Raw genomic sequence first — 22,274 nt, forward strand, 5'->3', positions numbered from 1 at the left:
CTTTGGCAGTGCTTTGCACATAGTAAGTGCTCAATAAATGCTATCACTATTAAGTCACTTGACTTCTCTGTGCCTCAGTTACCTCATCTGTAAAATGGGGATGAAGACTGTGAGACCCCGTGGGTCAACCTGATCACCTTGTAACCTCCCAGCACTTAGAACAGTGCTTTGCATGTAGTAAGCGCTTGATACATGTCATTATTATTATTATTGTTAATACTAATAATAGTAATTGTATTTGTTAAGCACTTACTATATGACAGGACTCCCAGGCCCGAGCTCTAGCCACTAGACTAGACTGCTTCTCTTTTTCCTTTGAGAAAATTGGTTTCTTGACTTAAGGCTCTGAAGCTATTTTGCACATAACCCAGAAGCTTCTGGGGGTTAGCACAGGGGAAGACCCCCCCAATCTCCTTAACTAAGCCCCCCTTTCCTCTTCTCCCACTCCCTTCTGCATCCCCCTGACTTGTTCCCTTTAATCATCCCCCCCAAGTCCCATAGCACTTGTGCATATATCAGTAATTTTTATTTATTATATTTAGAAAATATAAATATTTTATATTAATTATTTTAATTATACTAAAACATTTTTATTACATTACAATAAAATACTACTTTATATCTGTCTCCCCCTCTAGACTGTAAGCTTGTTGTGGGCAGGGAATGTGTTTAGTGTTGTATTGTGCTCTTCCAAGCACCTAGAGAAGCAGCATAGGAGAAGCAGTGTGGCTTGGTGGAAAGAGCACGGGCTTGGGAGTCAGAGGTTGTGGATTCTAATCCCGACTCTGCCACTCGCCAGCTGTGTCAGAGGTCGTGGGTTCTAATCCCAGCTCTGCCACTCATCAGCTGTGGGACTTTGGGCAAGTTACTTAACTTCTCTGTGCCTCAGTTACCTCATCTGGAAAATGGGGATTAAGACTGTGAGCCCCACGTGGGACAACCTGATTACCTTGAATATATCCCAGAGCTTAGAACAGTGCTTGGCACATAGTAAGCGCTTAACAAATACCAACATTAATTCTCCCTCCCCCCCCCGCCCCAAGCCTCTTCACTTAATAAAGGTGATTTGGGAGACCCCCCTGTTCCCCCCCGCCACATCCCCCGGGGTACCAACAACCTGATCACTTTGTATCCTCCCCGGCGCTTAGAACAGTGCTTTGCACATAGTAAGCACTTAACAAATACCATTATTATTATTATTATTATTATAAGCACAGCCCTGGGAGTCAGAAGGTCATGGGTTTTAATCCAGACCCTGCCACTGTCTGCTGTGTGATCTTGGGCAAATCACTTTACTTCTCTGAGCCTCAGTTACCTCACCTTTAAAATGAGGATTGAGAATGTGAGCCAGGACAGGAACTGTGTCCAAACCCATTTGCTTGTATCCACCCCAGTGCTTAATACAGTGCTTGGCACATCGTAAGCGCTCAACAAATACCATTATTATTATTATTATTATTATAGTACTCTGTATACAATAAGAACTCAAATACAATTGAATGAATGAATGATCCTCCACGCTGCTCTTTGACTTCTTAGACCACCTCACCATCCACTTAAAGCCCACCACGTTGGCCTGCCTTCCAACAACTCAGACTTGCCCTTTCCATGAAACTTGAGACACATTGAGCCTGCTGTTGGATAGGGACCGTCCCTATAAGTTGCCAACTTGTACTTCCCAAGCACTTAGTACAGTGCTCTGCACACAGTAAGCGCTCAATAAATACGATTGAATGAAATTAATTCATTCATTCAATCGTATTTATTGAGCGCTTACTGTGTGCAGAGCAGACACATATAAGGAGCTTCCCCCTTCTGATAACAGGGTGACATAAAATCCCAAACAAAGTCATCCCGGGTCAGACCAACAGCCTGTCCAGCCCAGTTTTCCGTTTCCAACAGCAGCACCGAGGGATGCTCGGAGGAGCCACAAAGACTTGCTTAATCCCAGAGAACCTAAAAAGAAAAAATAATCCTTGTGTTATTTGTTAAGCGTGTAGAAGAGAAACAGTGTTAGAAGGTGGGAAAGGCCCAGAATAGAGGCCATGGGAAAGTAGGGAGGAATTGGGTAGAGGGCCAGTTTTGGCAAAACAAGATAAGATAGGCTAGGAGAAAAACCACAAGAACAGGTGTGGGAGGGTAGGGCAAGATTAGGCTAAAGAAAATATCAAGCTAACTTGCATTCTCGGAGATCTTGATATGAACTAGAGCAACCTCAGTGGAGAAATTAGGGTGAAAGTCATCCCTTGATCCACCCTCAAGAGGTGATCTCAGCTGGATGCAGAATATGCAGCACGGCTAGCGAATAGACCACAGGCCTGGAGACCGAAGCATCAAAGTTCTAATCCCGGCTCCGCCACGTGTCTGCTGTGTGACCTTGGGCAAGTCACTTAACTTCTCTGGGCCTCGGTTACCTCATCTGTAAAATGGGGGTTAGGACTGCGAGCCCCATGTAGAAAATGGACTGGGTCCAACCTAAACTGTAGTAATAGTACCTGATGCATAGTACGCACTTACCAAATCCCATAAAAAAAATGGCCTAACATATGAACCATAAAAGGGATGTCTGGGGCGGGGTGGAGGAGGAGGAAGAGCTGGGGTGACGGCTAATGGACTTCTGGAAGATGTCGAAGACAAGATGGGGTCATGATGGATATAGAAGGGTTAGAAAGAGCCCTAAAGCTTTAGCATCAGGTGCTTGTTATGTGTGGTGTTCTGCACACAGTAAGTGCTCAATAAATACGATTGAATGAATGAATGAATGAATCCTCAGGATGTGTGGTATAAGAACTGGGTCTGACATGATTAGCTCTCATTCATTCATTCAATCATATGTATTGAGCATTTACTGTGTGCAGAGCACTGTACTAAGTGCTTGGGAAGTACACTACCACAATAAACAGTGACATTCCCTGCCCACAACGTCATTTCCCCAGCACTCAGTATAGTGCTTGACACCTAGTAAGCATTTAACAAATACCACAGTCATTATTATTCTCAACTTTTGGAGATGAAAACCAAGCCCCGCTTATTGCAAATCCCCCCTCGTTTGCACACCCGTGAGAGGCGTTAAGAAAAGGTGTGACAAACCGTTCGGGCTAAACTTTTTTTTTCTTTTGGGGGCGGATTTCAATCCATCTCAAGGCTCTAGAGCCTCAATAAATACTTGCTGACGATGACTTTACTTATTTTGCCTCCAAAGATAAGAACTGTTGGAAAACTCGATGTCATGGGACCTTATTAGATCTCTTGCCAGGATTTTCCGTTTGAGGCTTTCAACCAGTCCAAATTAGTAGGACCTTCAGCAAAAGTTTTCTGCCTGGACCACAGCTGGAAAGACTTTGCCCTTCCTTCTGCCAAGTTTAGAAGGCCATACAGAAGAAGCGAAATAGAGTTCCTTGGCACAAGAGGGTTCTTAATGCAAAAAAAAATCTGAGTTAATTTTTTTGTCAAATTCTCTATTCTGGCCTATCCCTACATTTTTACACAACAATAGCGCTTATTAAGTCTTAAATACCAAACGCGGGAACCCCGTCAATGCGCTAGAAGGCGGGTGGGAAGATGGGGGCCCCGCGAGGGAAGGCAGAAGGGAATGAAATTCTGCGGTTGTTCTCTTCCCACATCCTTGCCCCAGCCATGTAGGGCTGAGCAATTTTTTGGCCGGTCCCTCCTCGCAGAGAAACAGGGGCGGTTCATCAAGTTCAACCCCAAGGTCCGTCACGATGATTCAGCAGACCTCGGCCTCCGCTCCGGGGAAGAATGGAAGCCCACTGTGCCCACTATTGGGTAGGGACTGTCTCTATATGTTGCCAATTTGTACTTCCCAACCGCTTAGTACAGTGCTCTGCACACAGTAAGCGCTCAATAAATACGATTGATGATGGAAGGACAGAGCATCTCGGCCTCCCCGTTGGGCGGAAGGGTCTGGTCTAAGAAGTTGACGCTCCGCTCGACATCTCGAGGAGATCCAACTGAGCCCGTAGATCTGCTTCTCCATGTTGACCTACAAAGTGTTGCCAGTTGCCCCAAGAGTAGAAACACAAGCATTTCAGCAATGCCCCGGGGTCTATTTCAGATCAGGATCTGGTTCTGACAATAGTAGCAGGTGTGATGGTTGCTCTCCTGGACTCTAGTTCCCTTCTAGATTTATGAAAAGCTGCATGGTTTATAGAGCACAGTCCTGGGAGTCAGAAGGATCTAGCTTCTAATCCCGGCTCCGCCATTTGTCTTTAGGATTCAGTTTCCTCATCTGCTGTTGCGTAGGGACCATCTCTATATGTTTCTGATTTGTACTTCCCAAGCACTTAGTACAGTGCTCTGCATTCAGTAAGCGCTCAATAAATGCCTCCTCCTTCCTCTCCCCGTTCTCCCCCTCCCCACCCCCCACCTTACCTCCTTCCCCTCCCCACAGCACCTGTATATATGTATATATGTTTGTATGGATTTATTACTCTATTTTATTTGTATATGTTTATTCTACTTATTTTATTTTGCTAATATGTTTTGTTTTGTTCTCTATCTCCCCCTTCTAGACTGTGAGCCCACTGTTGGGTAGGGACCGTCTCTATATGTTGCCAACTTGTACTTCCCAAGCGCTTAGTACAGTGCTCTGCACTCAGTAAGTGCTCAATAAATACAATTGAATGAATGAATGAAATACAATTGAATGAATGAATTAATGTAAAATGGAGACTAAGACTGTGACCCCCATGTGGGACAAGGACTGTGTCCAACCTAATTAACTTGTATCTACCCATGTGGGACAAGGACTGTGTCCAACCTAATTAACTTGTATCTACCCCGGTGCTTAGAACAGTGCTTGGCACAGAGTAAGTGCTAACAAGAACCATAATCAATATTGTAATTCTATTTATCTATTTTGATGGTATTGACACCTACTTGTTTTGTTTTGTTGTCTGTATCCCCCCTCTAGACTGTGAGACCGTTGTTGGGTAGGGATTGTCTCTGTTGCCAAACTGTATCTTCCAAGTGCTTAGTACAGTGCTCTGCACACAGTAAGTGCTCAATAAATATGACTGACTGAATGAATGAATATTATTATTATTATTATTACACTGCAAGCTCAGTGTGGGCAGGGAATGTAACCATAAACTCTGTTATACTGTACTCTCCCAAGTGATTAGTAGAGTGCTCCGCACACAGGAAATGCTCAATAAATACCATTGATTGACTGATTGATTGATTAGACATCCATCCACAGAGGTAGGGATGCATCATCCCAAACTTTCCTCCATCCCTATTTTTTTTCATTCATTAACCAAGTATAGACCACTCATTCGTGAATCAACCGAAGTCCTCTAAAATAACAATAATAATAATGGCATTTATTAATCACTTACTATGTGCAAAGCACTGTTCTAAATGCTGGAGAGGTTACAAGATGATCAGGTTGTCCCACGGGGGCATTAATTAATAATAATGATTATTAATAATTAATCCCATGGGGGGGCTCACAGTCTTCATCCCCATTTTACAGATGAGGTAACTGAGGCCCAGAGAAGTTAAGTGACTTGCCCAAAGTCACACAGCTGACAACTGGCAGAGCCAGGATTTGAACCCATGACCTCTGACTCCAAAGTCTATGCTTTTTCCACTGAGCCACGCTGCTATTCTAAGTTACATATGTGGACGCAAGTGTTGTGAGGTTGATGGGGAGGCGAATAAAGGGTGCAAATCCAATGCAAGGGCAACGCAGAAGGGAGTGAAAGAAGGCAAAATAAGGGGCTAGTCAGGGAAGGCCTCTTGGAGGAGATGTGTTTTTAAGGTGGAGAGAGCGACTGTCGGATATGGTACAGTGATGGACAAGATTGAGGTACAGTGAGTAGATTGCCATTAGAGAAGCGAAGCATGAAGGCTGGGTTGTAAGAAAATGGTAAGGTAGGAGGTGAGGTGAGATCAGGTGAGCTGAAATGAGTTATGGTAAGATAAGGCTAGGCAGTGCTTCTCACTAGGTGAAATTTATATCTGAGTGCAAATGTGACTCAGAACGCCAATGAAGGACTCAAAGTCAGGCTCACACCATGTGCAAATCAAGGTTGTTCTTGTGCTGCTGAAACTTATGTGCATCTAAATGTGGATTCACTTTCATTCTCCCCCTTTTAGACTGTGAGCCCACTGTTGGGTAGGGACTGTCTCTATATGTTGCCAATTTGTACTTCCCAAGCGCTTAGTACAGTGCTCTGGACATAGTAAGCGCTCAATAAATACGATTGATGATGATGATGATGATTCACTTCCACATTTGCCAAACCCCCAGACATGTGTGGAGTCATTTGGGCTCATCACCACGCTGTTTGAAAAAGGAATCTCATCCCCAGTGCTAACCAGACTGATAGGTCCCAAAAATGTCTTTCAGTCCAAAAAAGTCTCCAGCCAGATTTTAACCCAGGACCACCCACCACCTTTACCCCAAACCACTCCTCACTTCCGGGACCACGAATCTCACAGTAGGAGCTTGACGCTCTTTGTACATTTCCAGGGCTGAATCCAAGTTTTCCGATTTTATTCCAGTTTTTCCTTGTCCTCAGCTACCATTAGGACTGGTCTCGCATCTACCAGTTCCTGGGTCTTTTCAGCTATGCTCTTAAGCACAGCCCTGCTGATTTCCAAAATGAGTCTGGAATTTACACACACAATCAATCAATCGAATTTGCTGAGTATTTACTGTATGCAGAGCACCGTACTAAGTGCTTGGGAGAGTAAAACATAAGAGAGTTTCCTACCCACAATGGGCACATTCGGGAAGCCCAGGGAGGCTTTGTTCAATAGGGATATTTGGGGGTTCAGAGTGGATCGCCACCTCCTTTTCTACCCCCAGCCACAAAGAGAAAAGTTGGCCCAGGCCTGCTTTTGAATGGCTCTCTTTCGGAACATTCACTGCCACAGCTGAATCACTCTCAGCATCCCATAGCATCTCAAGTCGGCCTAATGGCTTGAGGTTAGATAGGAGCAGCTGGGCTTACCTCGACAGTTATCTAGTAAGCCCTGGATTGGCCTGAGACTGCATCTTGGTCATCCAAGAGACTGCAGGCCGGCATTATGCTCTCAAACCTCACCTGCCATGGCTTATCGATTAAGGGATCAAGGCCAAATACCAGGCTGGCCTCACTTACGACGAAACACGAACTCACCAATGCGTGCGGTGAAAATCCCATCCCAAGCATGGGCGGCCTCAGAACCAGGGTCCGGGTGAAATAGGCTTCAGGAGGGAACTCGCTGCCTCTCAGATTCGAGGAAGCAGAAGCTTGCTTATCCCGGATTCTTCTTCGCCACTGAACTTGCTTCCAGATCCCGCTGGATCCAGGAGCGAAGGTCTCACTGGTTTTTCGCCAACACCTTAGGATTGAGAGTTTCCTGTAACCTGCCTACCTGATATAGGATGGCTGAGAAGGAGGTTTTGTTTTGTTCGTTTTTTTTTTTATGGTATTTAAGTGCTTACTATGTGCCAGGCACTATACTAGGTACTGGAGTAGATACAACTGTGAGCCCATTGTTGGGTAGGGTCCGTCTCTACACGTTGCCAACTTGTACTTCCCAAGTGCTTTGCACACAGTAAGCGCTCAATAATTACAACTGAGTGAAAAGTTAATCAGGTTTGACACAGTACAGGTAATAGCAATCATAATTATTATGGTATTTATTAAGGGTGTGCTACGTGCTAGGCACTGTCTTAAATGCTGGGGTGGATACAAGCTAATCGGTTGGACACAGTCCCTGTCCCATCTGGGGCTCACAGTCTTAATCCCCACTTTACAGATGAGGTAACAGGCACAGAGAGATGAAGTTACTTGCCCAAGGTCACACAGCAGACATGTGGCAGATCCGGGATTACAATCCATGACCTCATGACTCCCAAGCCCGCGCTTTATCTCCACAACGCCATGCTGCTTATCACAGCCCCTGTCCCACATGGGGGCTCACAGCTTTAATTCCGTTTTTACAGATGAAGTAACTGAGGCCCAGAAAAGGGAAATGACTTCCTCAAGGTCACACAGCAGACAAATGGCCACAATCTGTCCACTAGACTACACTGCTTCTTAGCGGGTCCATTGGCTTTCCCACTTACCAAAGAAGGGAAATGTCTTCCACGGGGCAAGGTTGCAGGTTTTTATGGATAAGCCCGTCCGTGAACTTCTTGACGGTCAGCTCTTCACAGACAGACAGGCACTTAATCTTTTCTTTCTTCTACAGGATTCCCCCAAGTGTCCAGATGTGAGTGGGTGGACATAGCTTGTTGTTTTTGAAGTGTAGAAGGTTTTATTGGGTGAAGATTCTCTGAGAGACAAGGAGCTCAAGTGGGGACAGTTCTCAAGAAAAAGCATCCTGGTCACTATCAAACCCCAATCAATCACATTTATTGAGTACTTACTGAGTGCTGAGCACTGTACTAAGTGATTAGGAGAGTACAACAGAGTTGGTGGACATGTTCCCTACCCACAAGGAACTTGCAGTCTTTAAGTCTTTACTGAACTTGAAGTTCAGTAAAGACACCTATCAAATGCAAGGTTATACAAAATGAACGCAGTGCTGTTCTTGGAGGACTTCCAGATTGAACAATAGTTTCAAGTAAAGGTAACTGATTGGTAAGAATGGAAAATAATAATAATAATGATGATGGTATTTGTTAAGCGCTTACTATGTGCAAAGCACTGTTCTAAGCGCTGGGGAGGTTACAAGGAGATCAGGTTGTCCCACGGGGGGCTCACAATTTTAATCCCCATTTTACAGATGAGGTAAATGAGGCACAGAGAAGTTAAGTGACTTGCCCAAAGTCACACAGCTGACAGTTGGCAGAGCCGGGATTTGAACCCATGACCTCTGACTCCAAAGCCCATGCTCTTTCCACTGAGCCATGCTGCTACTCGTACAATGCAAGAGTTGTACATCCCATGAAGACCTAAGGTCCTAGAGTTTAAAATGATCAGTTTTCTTTCTTCTTTTCTTTTATTTTAAAGGCATTTGTTAAGCACTTACTCTGTGCCAGGCACTCTACTAAGTGCTGGGGAAGGTATGAGATAATCAAGTTGGACATAGTACATGTCCTGTATAGACTGTAAGCTTGTTATGGGCAGGGAACGATTCTGCCAATTCTGTTGTACTCTCCCAAGCAGTTAGTACAGCGCTCTGTATATAATAAGTGCTCACTGAATAGGATCGATTGATGTCCCCCATGGGATTCAAACCCCACAGCACTTACGTCCATATCCCTAAATTTATTTATATTAATGTCTATCTCTCCCTCTAGGCTGTAAGCTCGATGTGAGCGGGGAATGTGTCTGTTAAATTGTTGTGTTATACTCCAACCAAGTGCTTAGCACAGTTCTCTGCAAACAGTAAGGGTTTAATAAATACGATCGATTGATCTTAATCCCCATTTTACGGATGAGGTAACTGAGGCGCAGATTAGTTAACTGTCCAAGATCATACAGCAGACGAGTGGCAGAGCCAGGATTAGAACCCAGGCCCTCTTACTCCCTTGCCCGTGCACTTTCCACTACGCCACGCTGCTACTCAGTACGATCCCTACCAAAGTGATAAAACAGATACTCCTTCCTCCCTGTTTTATCTCCCCTCTCAGTGTCAATTACTCGCATTTAGAGAACATGTTCTTTCTTTGTTCTGTACTTCTGAAGCATCAAATACAATGCCCTGCACCAAGTGGGACTCAATAAATGCTGCTACAACTACTACTTCTGGTGATATTTCCAAAGCGGGGGAGTAGCAGAGGAAAAACACACAAAATAAATAGTCTAGGAAGGTTTCTGTACCTAAGTAACTGAGAGACCCTAACACGGAATCAGTTTTCAACAAATACCCTAATTATAATCCCAGGATAACCTGGAATCTGTGACTCTTTTTGGAATTGGAGCAAAATGCCTTTTTTTTTGAAATGAAGACCAAGTTGTTAAAACAGGTTCGAAAACACTGTAAAATGTTCTAACCGCTAAGACTTATTTCTGTTTGTGAGAAAAGGAGAAAAATTCACTCACTAAAATCTTATTCCAAATTTAGTCCACTAGTTTGAAACCCACCCCCGAGCAACCTCAAAAAATATTTTTAAATGAGATGGTTTGTAATAGAAACACTGAAAATAAGTCACTCATGGGTACTTTTAGATTTTCCTCAATGCACCGCAAATCACATCCAGAAGCTCAGACGAAACAGTCACCGAAGCTTCTGAAATTACCCCGTTGGGAGTCAGTCGTGGACCAAGACGAGGAAGAAAGGAAGGAAGGGAGGGAGGGAAATACAGACACTGATATGGAATTCTTCTGCCTGGGCAGCGCTGGTCTTCTGGAGGCCCTCAAGAAGCATATGAATGCGTGCCCACAATAACCAACAGGATGCTTGAAAAAGAAAAGAAAAAAAATTCTTTAAAACCCTGCCGCATCTGGCTGGACTGACGGTAACGCTGATCACCGCCCTGCTGAGGTACGTTTGACCACCAAAGGACATTCGGAATTAATGGGGTTAGTGGTTTTTCCAATGAGATATTTTCATGACGGACACAATGTGGATTCAGCAAAGTCCTCCCTTCAAGAAAAATACAGCTTCAATTTCAAAGAGCGCTGATTAGACTTAATGCCATTAGGGAACCATTACAGACTTTCAGTTGTTGTTGTTACTGCTCTAAACTACTGGTTAGTTTCGGAACCAGAAATCGCAGGCACATTGGTTTGATCGAGAGTCACGGTTTAATAATAATAATAACAATAATAACAATAATAATAATAATAATAATAATGGCATGTATTAAACACTTACTATGTGCAAAGCACTGTTCTAAGCACTGGGGAGGTTAAAAGGTGATCAGGTTGTCCCACGGGGGGCTCACAGTCTTCATCCCCATTTTACGGAAGAGGTAACTGAGGCACAGAGAAGTTAAGTGACTTGCCCAGAGTCACACAGTTGACAATTGGCGAAGCCGGAATTTGAACCCATGACCTCTGACTCCAAAGGCCGTGCTCTTTCCACTGAGCCACGCTGCTTGTGGATGTGAATTCATTCATTCATTCAATCGTATTTATTGAGTGCTTACTTGTACAGAGCACTGTACTAAGTGCTTGGGAAGTACAAGTCGGCAACATATAGAGGCGGTCCCTATAATAATAATAACAATAATGGCATTTATTAAGCGCTTACTATGTGCAAAGCACTGTTCTAAGCGCTGGTGAGGTTACAAGGTGATCAGGTTGTCCCCCGTGGGGCTCACAGTCAATCCCCATTTTACAGATGAGGTAACTGAGGCACAGAGAAGTTACGTGACTTGCCCAAGGTCACACAGCAGAATGGGCTCACAGCCTAGAAGGGGGAGACAGACAACAAAACAGAACATGTGGACAGGTGTCAAGACGTCAGAACAAATAGAATTCAAGCTAAATGCACGTCATTATCAAAATAAATAGGATAGTAAATATGTACAAGTAAAATAAATAGCCAAGGTACGGATGAGGTTCAAAAGTGGACATCCTTCACAGGATGGAATAGCTGTCTTCTGTCCATCACCATCACCCCATCATCCTCAAGCAGCATAGCCTAGTGGAAAGAGCAGCTTGGGTCTCAGAGTCGGAGGACCTGCGTTCTAATCCCGGATCCGCCGCTTACCCGCTGTGTGACCTTGGACAAGTCACTTCCCTTCTCTGAGCCTCAGTTCCCTCGACCGCAAAATGGGGATTCAATATCTGTCCTCCCTCCTACTTAGACCGCGAGCCCCATATGGGACCTGATTATCTTGTATCTACCCCAAGGCTTAGTACAATGCTTGGCATGTAATAAGCACTTAACGAATACCACACTTATTATTCTTATCATCAACACCATCTCAGAGCTGAAGGGGATATGGCATTGAGAATTTGCAAGAGAAAACCAGTGGAGGCAAAACAATTTTAAGAACCCGCGGTGAGCTTTATTGTTTTGACTGTCTCTCAGTACCAAACGAGAGCAAATTAAACAAATAAGAAATTCTAAATGACCACTAAGTGACTCTGAATCAGCCAGAAGTTCCTGGTTTACAATGTCAACAAGGCCGATTCCTTGTGTCAGTGAAGGGTAAAAAAATATAACTTTTAAGTCAATCTTCATTAATACTTGAAAGTACAAATATAAATTAAATAAGGTTCCAAAAAAACCCATGTACAGTAAAATACGCTATAAACAAAGCTAATTTAAAAAGAGTCGTTCAACCTCCCTTGTAGCATTTATTTTTTCTATAAAAACATTTAAATCAGTACGTGTTCTCTGGACCATCCTCACATGCTCATATCCAGATGTCTTTCCCCGCCGAAGTCCTAGAAACGTCATTCTTTCTTCTTTTCAATTGAATATAATTGTCACTTCTGGCCGTCTTTTTCTTCCTTGGCGATCCGCTTCGTCACCCCGCTGAAGTACTTCTCACGGAAGGAGTTGTGACCCTTGTAAGGTAGGAACTGATTATCTAACAGGTGAGGGGATTGATCCTGGTCCTGTTTGACACGAAAATACAGAAAACAGATGCTTTAGTCTATCGCTTCTAGGACCGGTACCAAAATATCTTTCGAAATCAAGTGAAAATAAGTCTCAGGCTTACTCGACCGTTATTCTCTTCAAAATCTCATTGGTTCCCTATGCCAAGAACTAAGCACAAGCATGTGAACTGAAGAGGCTTCTACACAAGGGAAATAAGGCCTTTCAAACGCTGAAGTGAAGACGGGAGACTCGAATGACCTTTTCAGCTACGTTATATCCAACAGGGGGAATTGTTTTGGTGTTCCTCCCTACTAGCTCAATTAAAATTTTGCGTCAAGTCACTGTACCTCGATCCCATCCATCTCACTACCCACCCCGGGTCCACGCCCTCCTTCTAACCTGGAACTCCCTCCTCCTTTGTAACAGACCCCCGCTCTCCCCCTCTTCATAGCTGTACTAAAATCATATTTCCTCCAAGAAGCCTTCCCTGACTACCCTTTTATTTCCCTTTATTTCCCCACCCTTTTCGCCCTTTCTTATCTGCCTATGCAAAGGGCTCTGACACTCAACCCAGCCCTCAGGCATTTATCTATATATCCTTATACTCTCCCATTTCCCCTATGTGTCTGTCCCTGTTGACTGTCAACTCCTTGAGGGCAGAGAGTATGTCTATTGTTTCTCTCAAACACTGACTGCTCAATAAATAATAATAATAATGATAATAATGGCATTTATAAAGTGCTTACTATGTGCAAAGCACTGTTCTAAGCGCTGGGGAGGTTACAAGGTGATCCGGTTGCCCCACAGGGGGCTCACGGTCTTAATCCCCATTTTACATATGAGGTAACTGAGGCCCAGAGAAGTTATATGACTTTTCCAAACTCACCCAGCTGACAATTAATAATACCATTGATAATCAATAATACCATCAATACCATCAATACCATCAATAATACCATTGATAATTAATAAATACCACTGATTGACTGAAAAAATATAAATATATAAAAAATATAAATTTTAAGTCAATCTTCATTAATACTTGAAAGTACAAATATAAATTATTTATATTTATATGTACATTTCTATCCTATTTATCTTATTTTGTTGGTATGTTTGGTTCTGTTCTCTGTCTCCCCGTTTTAGACTGTGAGCCCACTGTTGGGTAGGGACTGTCTCTATGTGTTGCCAATTTGTACTTCCCAAGCGCTTAGTACAGTGCTCTGCACATAGTAAGCGCTCAATAAATACGATTGATTGATTGATTGATTGAAATTAAATAAGGTTCCAAAAAAACCCATGTACAGTAAAATACGCTATAAACAAAGCTAATTTAAAAAGAATTATTCAACCTCCCTTGTAGCATTTATTTTTTCTATAAAAACATTTAAATCAGTACGTGTTCTCTGGACCATCCTCACATCCTCAAGCCCATATTCAACAAACATAAGACAGTAAATGCAAGTGAAAAATAACCTCTACTGTCCCCTTCAATGGCGTACAGTCAAATCTTCCATGTGATCAGAGATGAGTTTTATTCATTAGTCTAATTTAATATAAAAAACCCTGATTTAATAGTCTGGGACTAAAGAACCGATTTATGTACACTTATGTAGAGTGCACAGTGTGGCTCAGTGGAAAGAGCCCGAGCTTTGGAATCAGAGGTCATGGGTTTGAATCCTGACTCCGCCACATGTCTGCTGTGTGACCTTGGGCAAGTCACTTAACTTCTCGGAGTCTCAGTTACCTCATCTGGAAAATGGGGCTGATGACTTTGAGCCCCACGTGGGACAACCTGATCACCTTGTATCCCTCCCAGCGCTTAGAACAGTGCTTTGCACATAGTAAGAGCTTAACAAATGCCATCATTATAATCATCATCATCTCTGTACAGGTCATAAAAATGTAACAGTGGATCTATATATACATAAGCAGTGCTTTCATTCTGCATTTCAAAGATAGTATTGTTAGGGAAATGAACAAACTTCCAGGAACATGTGTCTACTCGGACAGAATGCGATGCGATGTCAGAAGAAATAGCTGTTCACTTGTTCGAACTCTGCAAACGGGGAATAGAGCAGCAGCGTTGGCCTAGTGGAGAGAGCACGGCCCTGGGAGTTAGAGGACCTGGGTTCTAATGCTGGCTCTGCCAATTGCTTGCAGTATGACCTTGGGCAAATCACTTAACTCATCTGTGCCTCAGTTTCCCCAACTATAAAATGGGGATTAAATCCTCATCTCTTCTACTTAAGACTGTGAGCCCCACGTGGGAGAGGGACTGGGTCCAACCTTACACAGTCCAACCCCAGCACTTAAAGCAGTGCTTGTCACAGAGTAAACACTTACATAGCATGAAAAAAAAACCCCTCTAACGTGTTTTTTCCCTAACACGAAGTTGATCGCCAACATAATCCCAAACGTAGGGCCGAACTAAGTGAACAAGTCAACATGCCAGCAAAGCACGTCTCCTTCCAAACTATTTCGGGACTACTTTAAACCTTTTATCCGACTCTCAGTCTCCTCTCCTTATTCATCTACCTTTCTCTTGTCTTATCTCAGCAAGAACCAGAGCTAACATTTATGTTGCTATTCAACTCTACATATCTTTCAACACCTGGAATGGGTCTTCTTGACTCACATTCCCTGCCAATCCTAGTCAAGTCTATCTGCAGCTTTGTTTCAACTCCCATCACTTAACTACTTCAAGGGCAACAGGTTTCTTCTATGGAGAAGGGGAGATGTCCTCAAGCACCACAATCTCCCGTCTCTCTCTCTCTCTGACCCAGGCTTTGACCCTCTCTTTGACTTCTTCAGCCTCTCCAATATGCACAGATCTGTCCGCTCTCACCAGCCCCGACCCTGACTCGATGAAAAGACTTCATTCCTTTAGTGCTTCATTTCTTTTATGGGTTTGCCCATTTTCTGTGATTAGGGAACAGTAGTAGGGAAAATAAAATTGCCAAGAGGAGGAATGAAAATTCACCAGCTGAGGGTGGGGGTTTAGGGGCAGTGCCATGGTGGAGCAAAGTGCCACCTAGTTTTCCTTCCCCGATCTCTTTCTCTCTTCTATCGCACGCGCCTCAGATCCTCTGGACATAGCGGAGTTCGGCAGGGGCAGAAAGTACCGTCCAACCTCCATCCCATCAATGTAATAATAATAATAATAATAGTTTCTGTTAAGTGCTTACTATGTGCCAGACACTTTACTAAGAATTGGATGGTACAAGCAAACAGGGTTGAACACAGCCCCTGTCCCACTTGGGGCTCACAGTCTTAATCCTGTATATATGTATATATGTTTGTACATATTTATTACTCTATTTATTTATTTATTTATTTATTTTACTTGTATATATCTATTCTATTTATTTTATTTTGTTAGTATGTTTGGTTTTGTTCTCTGTCTCCCCCTTTTAGACTGTGAGCCCAACGTTGGGTAGGGACTGTCTCTATATGTTGCCAATTTGTACTTCCCAAGCGCTTAGTACAGTGCTCTGCACATAGTAAGCGCTCAATAAATACGATTGATGATGATGATGATGATCCCCATTTTACAGTTGAGGTAACTGAGGCCCAGAGAAGTGAAGTAAAATGTCCAAGGTCACCCAGCAGACAAGTGGCGGAGATGGGATTAGGACCGAAGGCATTCTGACTCCCTCCAGGCCCGTGCTCTAGCCACTGGGCCACGTTGCTTCTCTATGGTTTGTAACGTCAAGAACTGGGACTACTGTTCGGCCTGCACTCGTTCATTCCCAAAATCATGAATCGGTCAATCAATCAATGGTATTTATTGAGTGCTTACTGTGTGCAGAGCACTGAATTAAGCACTTGGGAGAGTACAACCCAACAGAATTGTTAGATACAGTGGAAAGAGCCCGGGCTTTGGAGTCAGAGGTCATGGGTTCAAATCCCAACTCCGCCAATTGTCAGCTGTGTGACTTTGGGCAAGTCGCTTAACTTCTCTGTGCCTCAGTTACCTCATCTGTAAAATGGGGATTAAGATTGTGAGCCCCCAGTGGGACAACCTGATCACCTTGTAACCTCTCCAGCGCTTAGAACAGTGCTTTGCACATAGTAAGCGCTTAATAGATGCCATTCTTATTTAGTATTATACATTCCCTGCCCACAGCAAGCTTACAGTCTAGATGCTTTGCTCAGTGGCCCCATCGGGCAATATCACACTCCCAGAATAAATAAATTTGGCAATCTCCCCCAAACCCCTATCTTTTGCGCATTTGAAGATCTCATTCATCTCCCGCTCCTTTTTCTCTGGGGGCACCTAAAGTCCTCCTGGGCAGATAAAAGGGCTTGACATCTTTTAGTTTGCCTCGGATCATTACTACAGTTCCAAAGCAGCCCGCTGTTGGGCAGGGACCGTCTCTATATGTTGCCAACTTGTACTTCCCAAGAGCTTAGCACAGTGCTCTGCACACAGTAAGCGCTCAATAAGTACAATTGAATGAATGAATGAATGAAAGCAAAGTACCGCTCCAAATGACCTTATTTCCAATTGTCTTGTCAAATGCTGTTGAGTTGTCTCTGACCCATAACGACTCCACCGACTCATCTCTCCCAAAACACCCCACCTCCATCTGCAATCGTTCTGGTAGTGTATCCAGAGAGTTTTCTCGGTAAAAATCTGAAAGTGGTTTACTTTTGCCTCTTTCTGCGCGGTAAACTCGAGTCTCCGCCCTGGAATCTCTCCCACGCTGCCTGCTGCTGTCCAGCACCGGTGAGTTTTGACTTGCAGCAGGTTGTCTTCCACTTACTAGCTGCTGGCCAAGCTAGAAATGGAATGGGTATGTCTCTGCTTGGCTCTTCCTCCCGTAGCCGAGACTGGTAGAGTACTGGAAACTCTCCAGGTGCGATACTGAGAGGGGGATTGCCACTTACCAACTCACAATCACACTAACTTGCCTTGAGGTTACGTGTTCAGAGACTAACTCAAAATTAAAGAAAAAAGGAAGGCTCCAATCAGGACCACAGTCTTCTAGACTGTGAGCCCACCGTTGGGTAGGGACCGTCTCTATATGTTGCCAACTTGTACTTCCCAAGCGCTTAATATAGTGTTCTGCACACAGTAAGCGCTCAATAAATACGATTGATTGATTGATTGATTGACCAGTTTTCCGGTCCTGGTGAAAGGTAGCAGATATACCCACTGACTGCTGTGAGTAGCCTCCTTATAATCCAACAGTAAATGACTAATAGTAGTGGGGAAGCCAAAATAATGGATTGTTCTAGGAATGTCCAACCCAATGCTAATGGGCCCTACTGTTTTACCTTTATTGTATTTGCCGTGTGCATATTTTCCTCTCTATTTTCGCACCTGGAGAGTTTCCAGTACTCTACCAGTCTCGCTGTGGGAGGGAGAGTCGAGTGGAGGCCTACCCATTCCATTCCTAGCTCGGGCAGTGGCCAGCGAGTGGAAGGCAAATCTGCTACAAGTCGAAACTCTCCCGTGCCAGGCATCAGCAGCGTGGGAGAGAGTTGAGGGTGGAGACTCAAGTTTACTGCGCAGAGGTAAACCATTTCCATATTTTTCCCAAGAAAGCTCTACAGATCCACTGCCAGAACGATTGCAGATGGAGGTGGGGCGTTCTGGGAGAGATGTGTTCATGGTGTCGCTATGGGTCGGAGAGGACTTGACGGGATGATGATGATAATGATGGCATTTCTTAAGTGCTTACTATGTGCCAAGCGCCGTTCTAAGCGCTGGGGTAGACACAAGGGAATCAGGTTGTCCCATGTGGGGTTCACAGTCTCAATCCCCATTTTACAGAGGAGGGAACTGAGTCACAGAGAAGTGACTTACCCCAAGTCACACAGCTGACGTGGCAGAGCCGGGATTAGAACCCATGGCCTCTGACTCAATCAATCAATCAATCAATCAATTGTATTTATTGAACGCTTACTGTGTGCAGAGCACTGTACTAAGCGCTTGGGAAGTACAAGTTGGCAACATATAGAGACAGTCCCTACCCAACAGTGGGCTCACAGTCTAAGAGGGGGAGACAGAGAACAAAACCAAACATACTAACAAAATAAAATAAATAGAATAGATATGTACAAGTAAAATAAATAGAGTAATAAATATGTACAAACATATATACATATATACAGGTGCTGTGGGGAAGGGAAGGAGGTAAGATGGGGGGGGATGGAGAGGGGGGCGAGGGGGAGAGGAAGGAAGGGGCTCAGTCTGGGAAGGCCTCCTGGAGGAGGTGAGCTCTCAGTCCATGCTCTTTCTACCAAGAGACGCTGCTTCTCATAAGACAACAAGACATAAAAGGCATAAGACAATAAGCATTTACTACACGTCAAACACTGTTGTAAGCCCCAGGATAGATGTAAATTAATTAGGTTGGCCATATTTCCTACCCCCCAGGGAACTCACAGTCTAAGTAGTGGTTCAACAGATGGTGGCATGGGTTCCTCTAGTGAAGACTCTTGTGAGTGTGTGTTCATACAGATGCACATGAGTGGGTATAGATAATAATAATAATCATAATAATAGCATTTATTAAGCGCTTATTATGTGTGAAGCACTGTTCTAAACACTGGGGGGGGGATACAAGGTGATCAGGTTTTCCCACGTGGGGCTCACAGTCTTAATCCCCACTTTGCAGTTGAGGTAACTGAGGCCCAGAGAAGTTAAGTGACTTGCCCAAAGTCCCACAGCTGACAAGTGGCGGATCCGGGATTCGAACCCATGACCTCTGGCTCCCAAGCCTGGGCTCTTTCCACTGACCCATGCTGCTGCTTTTACACACAAACACACACACATCTGGGGAAGCAGCCTGGCATAGCATGGGCCTGGAAATCAGAAGGTCGTGGGTTCTAATCCCGACTCCGCCACTTGTCTGCTGTGTGGACTTGGGCAAGTCACTTCACTTCTCTGGGCCTCAGTTACCTCATCTGTAAAATGGGGATTAAGATTGTGAACCCCATGTGGGACAGGGACTGTGTCCAACCCAATTTGCTTGCATCTACCCCAGGGCTTAGAACAGTGCCTGGCACATAGTAAGCGCTTATCGAAAACCACTCCATTTTTATTATCTGTAATACATTTATTTACATTAATGTCTGTCTCTCCCTCTAATAATAATAATATTTGTTCATCCATTCATTCATTCAATCGTATTTATTGAGCGCTGTGTGCAAGAACACTGTACTAAGCACTTGGGAAGTACGCTACATATAGAGACAGTCCCTACCCAACAACGGGCTCATAGTCTAGAAGACTACAATACTAATACTACTTATAATAACTAATACTAACTAACAATACTAATAATAATTGTAGTATTCATTAAGCGCTTACTATGTGCCAGGCACTGTACTAAGTGCTGGAGTGGATATAAGCAAATCAGGTTGGACATAACCCTTGTCCCATGTAGGGCTCACAGTCTCAGTCCCCATTTTACAGATGAGGTAACTGAGGCCCAGAGAAGTGAGTGACTTACCCAAAGCCACACAGCAGACAAGTGGTGAAGCAATGGTGGAGAAGCAGCATGGCTCAGTGGAAAGAGCCCGGGCTTTGGAGTCAGAGGTTATGGGTTCAAATTCTGACTCTGCCAATTGTTAGCTGTGTGACTTTGGGCAAGTCGCTTCACTTCTCTGTGCCTCTGTTACCTCATTTGTAAACTGCGGATTAAAACTGTGAGCCCCCCGTGGAACAACCTGATCACCTTGTAACCTCCCCAGCGCTTAGAACAGTGTTTTGCACATAGTAAGCACTTAATCAATGCCATTTTAAAAAAAGTGGTGGAGCCAGGATTAATTAGAACCCATGACCTTCTGCTCTATCCACTACTTGGCAGCTGTGTGACTTTGGGCAAGTCACTTAAATAATAAATATAAATAATAATGGCATTTATTAAGCGCTTACTATGTGCAAAGCACTGTTCTAAGCGCTGGACTTCTCTGTGCCTCCTTTCCCTCATCTGTAAAATGGGGATGAATTCTGTGCGGCCCCTGTGGGACAACCTGATCACCTTGTAACCTCCCTAGCGCTTAGAACAGTGCTTTGCACAAAGTGCTTAATAAATACCATCATTATTATTATTATTACGCCATGCTCTAGACTATGAGCTCACTGTGGGCAGGGAATGCGCCTGTTTATTGTTGTAGTGTACTGTCCCGAGAGCTTTGGAGTCAGAGGTTATGGGTTCAAATTCTGACGCTGCCAACTGTCAGCTGTGTGACTTTGGGCAAGTCACTTCACTTCTCTGTGCCTCCGTTACCTCATCTGTAAAATGCTCGGTACAGTGCTTTGCACACGGTAAGTACTCAATCAATCAATCAATCAATCGTATTTATTGAGCGCTTACTGTGTGCAGAGCACTGTACTAAGTGCTTGGGAAGTACAAGTTGGCAACATAAAGAGACGGTCCCTACCCAACAGTGGGCTCACAGTCTAGAAATATGAATGAATGTACTGGAAGTCATGATGCATTAGGCCCAGGGCCTTGCTCGGGAAAGCAGTGCAAAACCCTTCCCCCCAAATTCCTATTTTGACAAAGCAATAGCGAAATGGCTCGTTTTTCACGGAATGGAATGATGGGTTTGGCAAAACGTAAAATGAACCTTGGAATTCAAAGGCTATTTCTCACCGAACTGAAACTGCCAATTATTGGCCTAACTAACAAAACAGAACCCTGTTAAACCACCGCCCTGGCCAGCCAATTCCCCGAGCATCCAATACTCGGAATTCCACCGCCAAAGGCCAGGCGAGGGAATTCCAGTGGGAACCTTCCAGGCACTTTTTCCCAGGAGGGGCCGCTCCGTTAGCGGGCAAGGCTGCCCTCTGCTGACTTCATTTTACGGACAAATTCCCGCTAAAAAACACTACAAGTATCTAACCGGCTCCGGGATTTGGAAGATCCCATTCATCTCACTCTCCTTTTTCTCCAGGGACACCTAAAATCCTCCTGGGCAGAGAGCGGGGCCTGGCATCTTTTAGTTTTCCTCGGAGCATTGCCATAATTCCCCCTCCCCATTCCCCCCACGCCTTACCTCCTTCCCCTCCCCTCAGCACCTGTATATATGTTTGTACGGATTTATGACTCTATTTATTTTATTTGAACATATTTATTCTATTTATTTTGTTTTGTTAATATGTTTTGTTTGGGTGTCTGTCTCCCCCTTCTAGACTGTGAGCCCGCTGTTGGGTAGGGACCGTCTCTAGATGATGCCAACTTGGACTTCCCAAGCGCTTAGTACAGTGCTCTGCACACAGTTAGTGCTCATGGAAAGAGCACGGGCTTTGGAGTCAGAGGTCATGGGTTCGAATCCCGGCTCCGCCACGTCTGCTGTGTGACCTTGGGCAAGTCACTTAACTTCTCTGAGCCTCAGTTACCTCATCTGTAAAATGGGAATGAAGACTGTGAGCCCCACGTGGGACAACTTGATCCCATTGTATCCCCCCCAGAGCTTAGAACAGTGCTTTGCACATAGTAAGCGCTTAACAAATGCCATCATTAATAAATACGATTGAATGAATGAATGAATGAAGCAAAGTACTTCTCTTGCATTGGAGAAGCAGAGTGGCTCAGTGGAAAGAGGTCATGGGTTCTAATCCCAGCTCCGCCACTTGTCAGCTGTGTGACTTTGGGCAAGTCACTTCACTTCTCTGGGCCTCAGTTCCCTCATCTGGAAAATGGGGATTAAGATTGTGAGCCCCGCATGGGACAACCTGATCACTGTGTGACTTTGGGCAAGTCACTTAATTTCTCTGTGCCCCAGTTACCTCATCTGTAAAATGGGGATTAAGACTGAGAGCCCCCCGTGGGACAACCTGATTGCCT

General features: G+C 44.3%; 1 protein-coding gene and 1 non-coding gene across 4 annotated transcripts in view; both read right to left on the reverse strand.

Moving 5' to 3' along the window:
* Window positions 1-11,904: 11,904 nt before the first annotated feature.
* The window catches only part of TRMT11 (tRNA methyltransferase 11 homolog), a 71,623-nt gene continuing 61,253 nt past the window's right edge, over window positions 11,905-22,274 (reverse strand). For all 3 annotated transcript variants that reach the window (XM_038770155.1, XM_038770153.1, XM_038770154.1), the window contains one exon: window positions 11,905-12,482. In XM_038770155.1, the coding sequence (XP_038626083.1) occupies window positions 12,351-12,482 (132 nt within the window). In that variant the 3' untranslated portion in view covers window positions 11,905-12,350. The remainder of the gene's footprint in view (window positions 12,483-22,274) is intronic.
* LOC119924728 lies at window positions 17,208-17,345 on the reverse strand. Its single transcript, XR_005449424.1, has one exon. It is a non-coding gene; the product is annotated as a small nucleolar RNA SNORA7 (small nucleolar RNA).

Source organism: Tachyglossus aculeatus, chromosome 2 (assembly GCF_015852505.1).
Source record: "Tachyglossus aculeatus isolate mTacAcu1 chromosome 2, mTacAcu1.pri, whole genome shotgun sequence".
NCBI classification, from domain to species: domain Eukaryota; kingdom Metazoa; phylum Chordata; class Mammalia; order Monotremata; family Tachyglossidae; genus Tachyglossus; species Tachyglossus aculeatus.